The 14,224-nt window shown below is 43.1% G+C and overlaps 1 protein-coding gene across 1 annotated transcript in view; it reads left to right on the top strand.

Annotated features, from left to right (window-relative positions):
* Window positions 1-1,953: 1,953 nt before the first annotated feature.
* Window positions 1,954-14,224, top strand: part of gpc1b (glypican 1b) — a 68,038-nt gene continuing 55,767 nt past the window's right edge. The window contains exons 1-2 of the mRNA XM_020112207.2: window positions 1,954-2,109; window positions 2,231-2,751. Of these exons, the coding sequence (XP_019967766.1) occupies window positions 2,592-2,751 (160 nt within the window). The 5' untranslated portion in view covers window positions 1,954-2,109; window positions 2,231-2,591. The remainder of the gene's footprint in view (window positions 2,110-2,230; window positions 2,752-14,224) is intronic.

Raw genomic sequence — 14,224 nt, forward strand, 5'->3', positions numbered from 1 at the left:
ACATCTAAGCCTGTGTTGCTTTTTCATCCACAGATATTTGTTTTCCTTTTTCGTCATTTTTGTGATTGTCGCGAGTTAGAAACGTCAACACCCCTACTCACTCATGGTGAGTCCTGCAGAGGATCTCCTACTCTTGAGAAAGTTAGAAAGATCTCTGGAGTTCGGTGCCAATCTCAAAGCAGCTCCAGTGTTCATAGAAAATTTAGAAAAACACATTATAGACAGACACAATGAATACAGGCAGAGCGCTCTGATGTCAAACGCCTGCACAAGTGATGACTACAGTCTTATCAGGGCCGATTGTACATGACAACTTTGCATCTGCTGCGTGGCACGGTTACACAACTTTAGAGTAACCACAGGGCCGTAGACCCACATTTGACCAAGCGAACACGCACAAGCTGCAAATGAGTGAGACACTTGACATTACACAACTAACGTGTAATTCATGCCTGTGGAGCTGCAATAATGTGGAGGCGAGTGTAGCGGTTTGTCAGTTAGTGATATGTGAGATGTCGGCTTTTGTTTGGACTCATCCACTAGTGAGGAACAGACTAATTATAGAGTAACGTTTCCTAATGTATTCATAAAAAAAATCTCTGCCTTCATAAATAGAGTGATTTTGAGGCCCAGAAATGACTGCAACAGCCGCCTCTCTCCGTCTTTTTTTGTCTCTCTGTTTTTCTCTTTTTGCATCTTCACATTCGTTTGTCTACCCCGTTATGATGGTCGGTTATTTCAGGAAATTTTCCACATGTCACTGTGATAATGTGCAGTGGCATTTTTCAAAAGAGAGCCTCATCAAACCCGTTCTGATTCAATTCCATACACCGAGATGAGTCAAGAGACTTTATTTTAAGCAAGAGAACTGTCTCTTTGTTGCTACAACACAGGTCTACCAGATTTCAAGGTTTCGCAACACAGAACACTCCTTCTGACTTCTGACTGTGCTTGTTCAAAAGGATGCCATATAACGAGAAGCCATGTAAACCTTGCACTCACACAGCCAATTCAACACTCAGACTGTAATCAGCTCACTTATTACAGCACAAGACCTTTAACCTCAAATGCTGCTTCATAGGGAGGGGCCCTGGGTTCAACCCAACCAGAACTGAGTGAACTTTTTTTTCCCTCTCATGTATTAGAGCATTAGTCATGGATATATTATGGATATGCTGCTGCCACGAGACAAGAGGCATTTGCTATCTGCGAGCTGGGAACCGGAAATCATTGATCCCAATAAAAACAATGAATAAACTAGGACAAAAACTTCCAAATAGCAAACAAACAATTTCCTTCAGAGATTAATAGAGGAAGCAGCCTCATGTAGAAAAAAAACTAAACTGGAGCATTTAAAAAAACAGAGAGTGGGCTTTTGTATGATTGAGACAGCACATGCTTATAGAATGTGAGCATATTACTCATCACTTGTTTTCTTTATCCAGTCAAGTCTGAAGTTAAATCAGGAACATTTCGTGCTTGTGTTATTCACAGACACGTACACAGAAAGTCACATAATGAAGGCATTCAGCAGCAGGTGACAGGTAAACCGGGAAAAGGTGCAGGGCAGGTGGTGACTTGTTGGCCTTGTAATTGCAGCTTGAGGAGCGATGTGATGCGCGCGCGCGTGTGTGTGTGTGTGTGCAGATTGGAGGAGAGGTGACACAGTGACTTGTGCTTCTGGATGGGTGGGTGGGTACGGGGTCGAGGGCGCATTCCTTCAGCGAGAAACCAGCTGAGCGCACGATCCGGAGAACTACTGGCTGCAGATGTTTCCTAAAACTGCACACAAAAAAAATCAAACCTGCTAAGAAGCTGATGTGTCCTGAAACATGACTGCAAATGAAGGGGGGGGATAAAAACGGAAACGACAGGAGGAGCGTGAAACCTCGTGCGTCCCTCTCCCTCTCTCTCTCTCTCTCTCTCTCTCTCTCTCTCTCTCTCTCTCTCTCTCTCTCTCTCCCTCCTTCCTCTCTCTCCCCCCTCCACCTCACTTCAGAGAGTGGCAGCGTTGGCATCGTTTAGAAAAACCCTGCGCTGGGAAATGAGCTGCGGTGGCTGCCGGTGCGCACTTATCCACTCGGATCCCTCTGCGCCGTCACACAGCCGGTAGGCGTGCGGCTATAGAACCAGGCTGCACCGCGTCAGCGCAACACTGCTATTTTCATGACATGACTTCAGTTATTCCTGCTGTAAGTGCGCATAACCTGAATCTTTCTCCCCTCTTTAGGTGAACCCACGAGCAAGGCGTGTAACAGTGGATATATGAGAGATCTGCGCGTAATCCGGAGAAGACAGTTATCTTGGCGGAGGGGTGACTAATAAGAAAAGAAGGTCCTGTCCTGTGCACTTATTAGGACCGGGGAAGAGACGGGACCTCTGCGCGGTGAGGAGTCCTCGCTCCGGTCGGTGCCGTGCAGCAGTGCGCAGCAGAAGAGCAGCCACAGACTCGGCAGACGCGCTGAAAGGACAGAGAGGAGGAAGGTGGCGGATATTTTACGCACACACGTCTGACACTGCGAGTCTCTTGCTCCTACTTTAGGACCTCAACACGGTCGGATTTGCGCTTGACTGGGTCCCCACGTTGGAGGATGGATTCATTCATCATAGCGGCTCTGGCACTGTGCTCGCTGACGGCACCAGCCCACGGAGACAAAGGCACCAGCAAAGCCCGGAGTTGTTCGGATATCAGGCAGTTTTACAGCGGGAAGGGTTTCTATCTTGAGGGTGTCCCTCAGTCTGAAATATCAGGTAAGCTCCTCCATAACACCCGCAATTACTTCCAGAACCACAGGCCTGGTCAGATGCAATGTATGGATTGTGTAAATTGCGCAATGATGTGTTAAGTGCACAGTAAAGAAGCTCACAGTTGCTTTAAACTCATTGCCACTGAGGAGCATAATCCCTGTGCAAGTCCCACCAGGAATGTTGGTCTATTTTGGGGTCAAAGTCGCACCTGCACTGGTGGCCTACCATTTATAATAGCTGGTGTGGATCAGATGTATGAGTTGCTTGAATGTATTTGGTCCATAACCCCCCCCTGCTCAGTGAGGTGTTTAGGATGTTACAACTTAAAATACATGAGCCACAAGCATAAAATGAGGTTTTAAAGTTGTGAGCTGATGGGGCGTTACACTTTATAGCTCTTATACCTGTAGACACACTCATGTCACATGTTGAAGAAGGGGGAAGCTCTCAAGATGAAACGCTGCTTTGAAAATATATGACAGACAATGTGGCTGTTTCATCCCTGATAAAAAAAAAAGTACCTTAACATTTTATTTTTTACCTATTTGGAAACAGATGCAGACTCAGCACTTTGCTTTCAGTTTTCGTCTCACAGTTTTCTCCCTTATCAGTTTGAAATAAGTTGCTATTAACCTCTTAAGACACTCCCGGATCGTTCCTTCCTCTCCAAGCTCTCTTAACATGCCTTTCATGCGCAGGACATTCTTCCTTATCGCTCACCAGCCAATCACTTGACCATGTGCTGTACAAATACATGATGTGGCTCACTGTGTCATTCATGGCCTGATGTCAGACGGTCACAAGCCCCTCGACAGTTCCTAGAAGATTACATGTGTGCCTCCCCTGGAATTTGCTGCAGCGCTTTTCACACACATGAACAAACAGACACACACATACACTTAGGGTTTACTGCAATTTCAGGTTCTACAGTTACGGTAGTGTACATGCATGGACAAGACGGGAGACTGTGCCCATAATGCTCCTAATTCAAAGAAGCTGTAACTTGAAACTGAACTTTTGTTAAATTTCACTGGACCCAAATTGTGAATGCAACTCATATTTGAGGTCATCTACAGAGCAACAAGAAATGAGAGTGGAATGTGCACAATATTAATCTGAATGGTTCTTATATGGCTGCATTCATCCACAATCTGATAACATACTTCCTCAAAACCTCGACCAGACTCTGCATGAGCCACATCCGCTGTATCACACGATTCATTTTTCACAGAGCGCTGCACTATACCGTGACAGTAGATAAACTCTTCCTCCCCGCGAAGACGGAAATGTTTATTGGTTAGCCCAAGCTGAACAGGACTGAGATGTACAAGGGTGAATCTACGCGGTATTTGCTGAAAAGGTCACACACTCATGATGATCTTAAAGTAGAAACTGCTCTATTTTTGCACAGCACAGATCGCAGAAAGTGTCTTGACGGAAATAGTGTGCAGTGACTTTTGCTTCTAACTTTTAAGCTGTTTTCAGACATGACCTGCGGGTGAAGTCTGGAGAATTGGCTACAGATTCTGCGAAGTGTTTGCCTTTCACACATGCAAAGTGCAGCGGGAGATTCTCTGCACAGATGCGTTCACAACAACAAAAAATCCTTCATATGACACCATTTTTTTTCCTTTCGTTTATGGTGAATCCAGCAGCGATCCCCTAATGTGTTCTCACATCAGATTCCAGACTTTACACTAGGAGTCCAGGTGGAGAAAGTCTGCATAATCTGTAGCCTCTCTCTCTCTCTCACTCGGATATTTGCGTTCACATGTGCATGTCCTCTGGAGAAAATACGGAGGATCTGTGGAGTTCAGTGCATGTCTGAATGCAGCTTTAGATGTTTTACTGTTGATTGTCCTCTAATATTCTTGAGCTGGATGCATGGAGCATTAAGAGCGCACACATACAGAAGATCCTTCCTTTCGATTACACTGATAGGATGGGAGAGATTTAAGGGAGGGGCGCTAATGTGATGAAACTGTTTGCCCATGTCATCACCACCATACATCATCAGGTAGTGAAGGCCAAGTAGGAACGGGACCCTTCTAATTTCACTGATTGACCATACTGAATAAATCATTTGACAGAATTAACGCCAGCCCCGGCCCCTTAGAAAACCCCCCTTTTCTTCCAAATGTCTGCAATCCATAACGCTTTAAAGAGCAAATCTGTCTTGTCGTGACACTACCGATTCCTCTTGTTGCAATCAATGGCGTGGAGCTTACTTAAGGCGTTATGTATTGACACAAGTCTGAAATGTATTCTCCGTAAAAGGGAAAATAATGGAGTGGAAACTGAAGGTCAGGAGGAGCTAGATAAAGGAATGGCAGAAATGAGAGATGAGAAAGAGGTAGACATAAAGGGAGATGAAGAGAGGGAGACTTGTGTTTGTACATCAACAAAATTTCTCTGGCGTCCCTGTCTCTTGGCTGTCAAGCAAAAATAATAGTCTGGCATATTAAACACCTTAGTAATATATGAACACTTTAATTTATGCCTCCAAATTATGGAGCCACCTGAAAGTCGTGGATGATCCCTGACATTTGTAGAGGAATGTTTCCTGCCATGACACCGGAGCTTGATCAACCTAATGTATTGGCTGGGCCCAACTCAAGGTCACATGCTAAGTACATCACCCAGGTTCAGTCTGAAAATTATTTCTGCTCTTCGATCATTTCTCATTGCCACTGCTCAAGGAAAAACTTCTGGGCACACTTCAATTTCAGATGCACCAATTGTGTTTAGTCAAACACAGAAGCAAATCAAATACAATTTGAACAAAGTCTGCAGGCAATATAACCAGAAAAGGGTAAAAGGAAAAGCATGTTCCTATAAACCAGTGCCATTTCATTATTTTTTATTAACTTTAGAGATTATTTGGTTTAAATATATTATTTTACTTTCATACCACCATTCCTTAGATTTGAAACAGGTGCCTTTCTTGTCATCTGAAGCAGAAAAAGTCAGAAGTCTCCAACAACCCTGTCCCATATTACAGTGTGTGTCTGATTATGCTCAGTCAGCAGTGAAAGAAGATTCCTAGATATTGCTTTCACATAGATACGCCTCATATAGCAACGCGGATAGTCCCCTATTCTTAAATAATTTGCCTCGGGGTGGAGGCAGAAGAAAGAAACTACTGAGTTAAGGCTGCTGGTTGTTATCATTGTGTTTAAGCAGAGTTCACTGGACCATAAGAACAGTATCAAATAGCAAATAATCCACAAATAAACTAAAATAAGTGTGATGATTATAATTTAACACTCTTCAGTATAATCAGTTATTTTTGTTGGTGTTTTCCAAAAATGGATGATTGAATTTTACAAGGCTCATCTGTCTCCTCCCTGCTCTGCCCCCTCCCTGTCCCACCCCATCATTACAGTCCCGATGACTTATCTTTTAGTATTGCAGGGGATGACATTCTTCATCTCTCCTTTTTTTTCCTCTCTTTCTCTCTCTCTCATCGGCTCTGAAACAGAGAGGCGCCAGACGCTCTTTGAAAGCAGCTGGCAGCCAACGAGCGCTGGATGCTGAATGTCATATAAGCCCGTACAAAGAGACGAGCTGCATGAGACATCTGCAGGAAGGCTGGTAGCATTTTGGTATGGCACTGGCTTTCCCATGCTGTATTTGTGTTGTTGTTGATTGCCGGTTGCTACAGGCTTCGCTCGCTGCTCTGAAGTGTCATCTCTAACCAGTGTTTGGGTAATGATACAGTGGGGTTGCAGCTTACCAGGCCTGCTAGGAACTGTTGTTGACTAAAGACCGGCTTGTGGCTGGAAAAAACGGGCTGATCAGCATGTCAGCCCACAGCGAAAAGTATGGGAATATTTTGAACTCAGTCACTTGGCCGATCATTTAACTATAGGTCTTGAAATGTGTAGCTAAACCACATCATGGGATTTCACGCAGTTAGCTGAGGATCTCCCCCTGTTTGCCTCACCTCTTAAAACTGGGGGTAATGATAAGATAATGGCTGCTACTGTGCTTGCTGCCCCCTGCACCACTTTCCAGCCGAGGTTAAATGGAGATGGGAGTCGGCTGCCAGCAGAAAACAGAGCTGGTTACCCAGGCGGAGACTGTGGAGTCAACATCAAAACGGAATATGAAAAGAGGTCATTTAATACATCAATTTAAAAGGACACTTCTTCTTTCACCCTCATTAGTATATACAGTAAGACCGCAACTTTAGGAATCTGCATGGTCTGCAAACCAAAAGGCACATATACTTTTTTAAGAGTTTTATACTAAATAAATTCCCATATAAAGCTGCTTGACATGTGATGCTGTCCTTCTCCTGTCCCTTCAGCTCATGCCAGAATATATAAATATATATTATTAATTACCAGGAAACACCCCATTGTTTTATTATCAGCATGGAGACTTTACCTTGTGACATTTAAGTAACATAATTGGCCGATGGATTCTTGGAAAATGGTTTATCATAGTGTAAGTGATGGCAAAGCTATGTTAATCCCCTTGGATGAATACTTTGATGTCTGACTCATTTATTTCTTGTCATGTCTGTGCAACAGCGGAGCCAGCCTTAGCCAACGTGATACAATCGCTGGTTTTCAAACTCTGTTAAGCTAAACATTTTTTTATCGTGTCATATAAATCAAAAGCATTAAGAAATGGACTCCTCAGGATTAAAACATGAAACTTGTTGACTGACTGAGTCATGAGTTTGGCTGTGGTTTGTTCAAAATTAATTGGCACTTACATTTTCAGTTACATCATCAGAGAGGAGATTATAGACACTGATGTCCACTAAACGCATTAATCACCAGACTCCTTTAACTACTTTGTCTCAAAAAAGTACCCAGTGACAAATGAAAAACCTGACCGTGTCACCAGTGTTGCCCCTCGAGCACGAGGTCGGACTTTCCCTCTGCTGGCACACCTCTATGTGTCTCAATCACAGCAGCTGGTATAAGCTTTCTTTATAACTTTCTCTGTAAGTGATTCTATTTATATTCTTTAAATATCGCTAAAATCACAGCACAGTTGTTCTGTGTAACGTCTGTGTGTTTTTTTTTTTAAAAGCACATTGTTGTGATAAAATCAGGATTTTGGCCTGGGAGTGACTTCCAGTTAGGGATGTAGTAAAACTCCTACCCACTTTTCTGTACTTCTGTACTCTACTGTACATGTTCTATTTAATTGAATTTCTTTTAATGTCTATTTTATACTTCCACATGTCTTGTCTCCCTCATCTGCTGCTGTAAAAAGTAAATTTCTCCCTGGCATGAGATCAATAAATCTTATCTTATCTTATCTCATCTTATCTTATCTTATTTTTAACCAATCATTGATTGTGAGAAAAACAAGTTGCACTCTACGTGGTAGCCTTATTAATTTAAATTAACAATGAATAAACATGAAAAGCTAGTATATGCTGGGTGTGACACAATTGAACCTATATAATTATACTAAACAAATTGAAATATGCCAATGTGCACTGAAAACCTCAGGTGTGAAACATAAGGTGACCGCTACAGCAGCAAAAGGTTAATTAGGCACAAAGTTAACAAGTAATTCTCTGTGGTATTAGTAGAGCTGCAATAATTTAGTCAGCGAGGAAAACAGCAATACTACACCAAGTAGTCAGAGTAAAAAGGATGTTACTTCACCACAAGAATCCAGATATGTTATGTTTGAAAGGGGCTTCAGAGAGATAATGGGACAGATCAAAGTTAACTGTAAATCTTATGTGTGTTAAGATGCGTGAGCAGCGTTGCCATTTCTGGACAGTAGTGTTATCTCCATCCCATTAACACCCCAGCTGATGTGCCATTCTTACTCTCCATGCAGCGGGTAACTAATTGATCGCGCAGAATTACATGTTGCCGCCTTGTGAATGGAACTCATTAACTGACTTGGAGATAAGAGCGCCGGGGCTTATTTGAAGGTTAATATCAGCAGAAAGCCCCGCGCATCTGTTGGTCTTCCTCTTCACACAGATTAAAGCAAAAAGCAACAGTTGCCTCCCTATCACAGAGTGCAGCCTCATAACTGCTGCATGTTTAAAAGCGCGTGAATCCCTGCATCTGGACTCCTGTCTGTTACTGTTTATGTGCAGCCGCGCGGGCGTGTGTGTGTTAGTTAGCGTGCGTGTGTCTTTGTGTACGTGTGTTTGCCTACCAACTGAATATGCTGGAGTTGTTAAAGTGCTGAAGTCAGTAAGAAGCCTCTTGAAGCATTAAGCCATAATGGGCTGCAGGGAGCATGAAACAGACCACAGTGTGTTTGATGTTCACCATAGAGAGGGGGGGGAGACAGAGAGGGCTGACGGACTGCTGACTTGGGCTGCCCTGGTCTGCTTGGTATTGCTCGGCGCTGCTCTGTTCTCTGACAGCGTACGCACAGGGCAAAAACTACAAGAAGAAAAAGAGAAAATGCTTAAAATAAAACAGCTCTGTTCTAAAAGTGTGTCCTCGGCTGCTTGGCCTTATGTAACTGTTCATTCTGGGGCCTGTTAACGTGGACGACAGTCTGTCCAAACATGTTTAGTTGCTGTGAACACTTTGCACAGATTGCACACTTACCTGTTTTTATGTACAGACCATCACGTGTAGTCAAACTAATCTACAACATGATTGGAGGGACAATTTGTCTTTCCTATTTCCTGTGAAAAACGCAGAATCATAAAAGAATCAAACACTGGGAATTTGACGCTGGGAGCATTATTGGTCTTTTCTATTTGCTTTGACTCACTTTGCAAGGTGACAACAATTTACCAGAGTGACTAAAAGGGAGGAAATGAATGTCTGCGAGTGACTATGTGAATAGGATGCACTACTTCACCGAGTATCAGCTGTCTCTCCTCTGACCAGCGTGCACTTGAGTTGCTGCCACCCCTCTCTCGCTTCTCCTCCTGCCTTTCGCTCCCTGTCACCTACCTTGGCAAGCGCACACAGACACACAGATGACAGCTTAGGCCAATCTTTCTTTGTCACAACAGGGGGGTTGCAATGTCATTGCAACAGGCGCGCGTGTGTGGAGGGGGTTTATGCATTTTGTGTGTGTGTGTGTGTGTTCCTTCCCTCTGAGTGCTGCAGTGTGTTGGTGTTTGACTCGTCTTTTGTCTTCAGAGGAATTGGATGTGTCAAAAGGAGAGTTATTCCCTCGTCAAAGCCTCTTCCCTGTCTCCGGTTGTATGGGGATGTTGTGTGCATATGTGTGTGTATGTGCATGTGCCCAATGTGTCAATGGGCAAATGAAAGAGTATCCCTCTGTGTGTGTGTGTGTGGCACAGATGTGTGTTCTCTGCATGACTTCTAAAGCCATTGTGAGGACGTTATTAAACTGCTTCCTCTCCATTTGTTGTCACTGTGCGTGAAGTGTGTGTTTGATTGCTGACATATTTGTTTTGCCCCTTTGTCGGATATGTAAATGTGTGTGTATATGTGTGTCATGCCAAGTTGTCATGGTTCACATCCCCTCCAGCAGTGACTTCTGTGGACAAGGTGAGTATTTGAAGTGACAAGGAACTGGCTTCAGCTCTCAGCGTGGCTTCACTTCTGCTCCAGCTACCTCTCCTCATGCCGTCCCACTGCTTGGCAGATGGTGCAGACCCAAACCGAGGCACCCACTACCATAATAAGTGAGGGCATGCAGGATGAATTTTATAGGGTGACGCCCTACACCAAAACACACACATACACACACCCACACACTGTCTGCAGCTGTGGACCAAAGTATTTGTTAGGAAACTTTCGTTCGTTGGCAAAGACACATCCTGGAGGGGAAATCCTGTGGCTATGGCACTATGGCAACAAATTCAGCAGGATCACAAGAAGTGGACAAACACAAAAATGTAGGGGAAAAAAACAAACTGGACAGAAGAACTGGTGGAAAAGTTATGTAATTGGTGTGTGTCTGAACACTGTGTAACACGGGTACGCCAACAACAGCCGCAACCTTCCCTGCAATCAGCTGTTTCCTTGTTGGTGCCCGTCACAGATGCAGCCCCATAAGCAACAAGCAACAAGTGTTTCTGAGGGCCGATTGTTGGATCGGAGATAAGAGTGAGCAGACATACAAATATCTTGGCCTGTTGTTTTGGCTTGACTGGTAGACATCATATCTTGTTTCACTGTCAATATTTGACCCGTGATTCAATCAATGTTGTCATTGCATACGACTGAAAGGCAAAGGGAACATTCTTGAACTTCATGTGCAGCTGGTTTTGACCATCTCAAGCCATTTTTCCATTCTGTCCCTGAAGCAGTTTTCAAACATGAACTCTAGGAAGTTGGGTATGGACATTTGGTCACATATGAAGAATGCGGCGGAGGATTGTCCATTTTACACGTTAACAAGAACAGGACAACATCTGGAACAATCATTGATCGACGGCCCCATGGCTCCGTGTAAATCACTGCCTGCTGTTTTAAATGCTTCTCTGATGTCAGTTGATCTTTTTGATACTACCAAATTACCTTCATTATTAGTTTCCCAGTGTTGCTTGTCTTCATGCTGTCATTAGCTATATAGATGACAAATTCTGGCCAATTCCTCTCCTGTCCTTCCATAAAAGTAACTCATGATGAAGCTTTACTTTCTTTTTCATCAGCACTTCCAGACACGTTGTTTCATTCAGAAGATAACATCATTGCTTGATGAAACTGATCAAAGGCTCATTTAAGCCTTGTCTGTTTAGAACTATGAAATCTCCACATGATTCCATATGTTCTTGACGTTAGCATGCTTGTTAATTAATACATCTTGAGGGCAGCACTGAGTCAGAGGTTTCTGACAATACAAATCAACCTCTTAAGAAAGAGGCAAAGTAACAGCATATGGATGTCTGCGGAGGTTAAAGCTCCACTATTGATGAAATTTCTTCCTCGTGTCTTATGGTCGCCTCACTTGAACTATTGGCCACACTGCCCCCTGACGATTTCTTGAGGTACTGCTGAGTTTCGTCTGTTTCATTCATATTCACGTGGACGGAAGTCTCTGTCCATTCTGTATTTATATCTAACGTTTAGTATGATTGAGCCCAAAGAACACAGGGGTTGAGAGATCACAGAGGTGTGGCCATCAAGTAGCCCACTATTTTTGAGTGGGACCAAAAGAATTACCGTTTTTAACTGTTTAATATAAAGACTGATTAACTAGTAGTAGTTTTATATCAGTTACACTGAGAATTTTTGACAACCTGCAGAGCAGACAAAGCCTTACACCATCCCCTGTGATCCTCTTCCCTTGACGCTGCTGGGCTCCTCTTACTCTAGGGCATTACTACTCGGAAATGCTTTGTCATGTCCTCCACTGCGTGAAATTGTTTGTGTGAAACGAACACACTGTCTTTTGTGAGGCCCAGTCACTTTTTTTGAGCTCTCCCTCCAGTTCTTGATACCCAATCTAATTGCAAAAATAGATTGATATTCTCTCAGATGGAGAAAGCCCAGAGGCTCCTATCTCTCAAATATATATAAAAAGAGGAAATAGGAATTGAATAGATGAGAGATGGGGTTTGTATAATAAAAGATAGGACTGGATGATAAAAATCAGTGAGGTGTCGTCTCGCCGTTCAATGCCTGTGTCCAGCACCTCTGCGCTCTAGCACCTGCCACACACAATACAGATTTAATAAAGATAGGACACACAGATTCAACCATACACACATCCCTCAACTACACACCTCCCTTTGATAAGCAGTCATGTTTGCTCCACTCGGTTCAACAGTGGCCCTTTTCTTCCACACGTACTGTAGGTTGTTATTAAAATACCACAGCTCAAATCCTCGCAGAATAAAAAGAGTGCAGAAGTAGCTGGACTGTGAGTTATCTGACTTTTAGCATATGTGTTTCTCCATGTGTGTGAAGCAGATCTCCCAGGTGCTTCCAGTATTGTGAATATCGTCTTTGTCTCCAGTTTCCTCTCCTCTCCCCTGAGGTGTAAATATTATTCTCTATAATCTCTTTCAAACTAGAAGCATGTTTCCATACTTTGTATGCAGAGGAGTCACCACTTTCTCCCCCAGCTATGTCAAATCTCACTAGCTCTGACACTTCCCTCTTTGGTTTTTTAAATTGGTCATTTGGGCGGATTTGGTTTTTAGCTGCTTTAGGCAAGTGGCTGCGCAGTACAGCAATGTTTTTGCTTTATTGTTACTTGGTGAAGATTTTCTCTCATCGAGATAAACTGTTTCGCATTGGTTTCCATTATCGTGATTATTTTCTTCTCTCTTTTCCCTCTCGCTAAGTCGTTTCTGCCTTTGAGGCTTCCCCTCTCTCTCTCTCTCTGTATCTGCTCCTGCAGAAGAAGTTGTGAATTCATTTATTTTTCATGTGAAATTTACTGCATGCTCACAGATGCTCTCCAGAAAAACATTGCTAGTTTGTTTCTGGTACTTGTCTGCGATTTTTACGACTCCATATTTTTGTAATCTAGTTTTACCATGCATTTTATAGTCTGAACATTGAAGCCATGTGTTTCAAGACTGTAATTCCCAAATCCAAGGAAATCATCATTGTCAGTGGAGCTTTTCATGCACCATAGCAGACCGACGTCTTCTGGGCTCTGGGAATAAGCTGAGTAAATTCTTAAAATGTTCCCCTTTAAAAGTTGTACTTAATGTGATTAATGGATTCTGCAAAAATGTTGTTGTTCTTTTTATTCTTAATTTAAAATATGTTTTCTCACACTCACTTTAATCGCCTCCCATCTTCCTCCTCTCTGAGTTTGAAGGTAATTACAGTGAAATCTGCGTGTTGTTTTATTGGCTTCCTGGAGCCCTGCGAGCAGTTTTTCCACACTTTAGTGCTTTGTGATACTGCTGCGTGTCTTCTTTTTCCATCTGGTACAATTTCGGGGGTCTACGCTTAAACAGAGACGCTTGGTCCCCCTAAACATTAGTTATTCTAGCAACCAGAATACCCAAATGAGTTGTTCTGGCTGTGCACTGCAGCCCCTTTATGTCCAACTCTCCCAGTTTGTGGTGAAGCAGCTTTCTCCCGTCCTCTCTAAGTCCACTCCAACCCTCGTCTCCTGCTGGATATTGTGCTTCCGAAGCACATTTTTTCGGTAATTAGATAGTGAGATATGTTTTTTTTTGTGACATCATTTCTTGAGAGTTATTTGTGGCTAAGGAAAGCCCCTGTAGTTCACGGTGGTTTGCTTATTTGGCTTGACCATGCAAGGCTATTTACAACATAGAGTTAGAGGGACTCTGAAAATGGAGGAGTGGGAATGACCAGAGGATTATGAAGGACTTATGGGAAGTGGGGGTGAAATATAAAAAGCTCCTAATTAGAAGGAAGACAGGGTGTAATTACTATCAATTGTAATCCTGTTTGCATGATTATCTTTTTATTGACGAAATCCTTTTCCACTTTTCCTACTTTCTCGACCCCTTTCCAATTCCCCCTGTTTCCCCCCATGTATTAGTCTGTCTCTACTTGAAGTCCATTATGTGTCTGTTGTGAAGAGAAAGTGTCTTGGAATCATCCTGAAACATTGC

Source organism: Paralichthys olivaceus, chromosome 16 (genome assembly GCF_024713975.1).
Source record: "Paralichthys olivaceus isolate ysfri-2021 chromosome 16, ASM2471397v2, whole genome shotgun sequence".
Lineage (NCBI taxonomy): Eukaryota > Metazoa > Chordata > Actinopteri > Pleuronectiformes > Paralichthyidae > Paralichthys > Paralichthys olivaceus.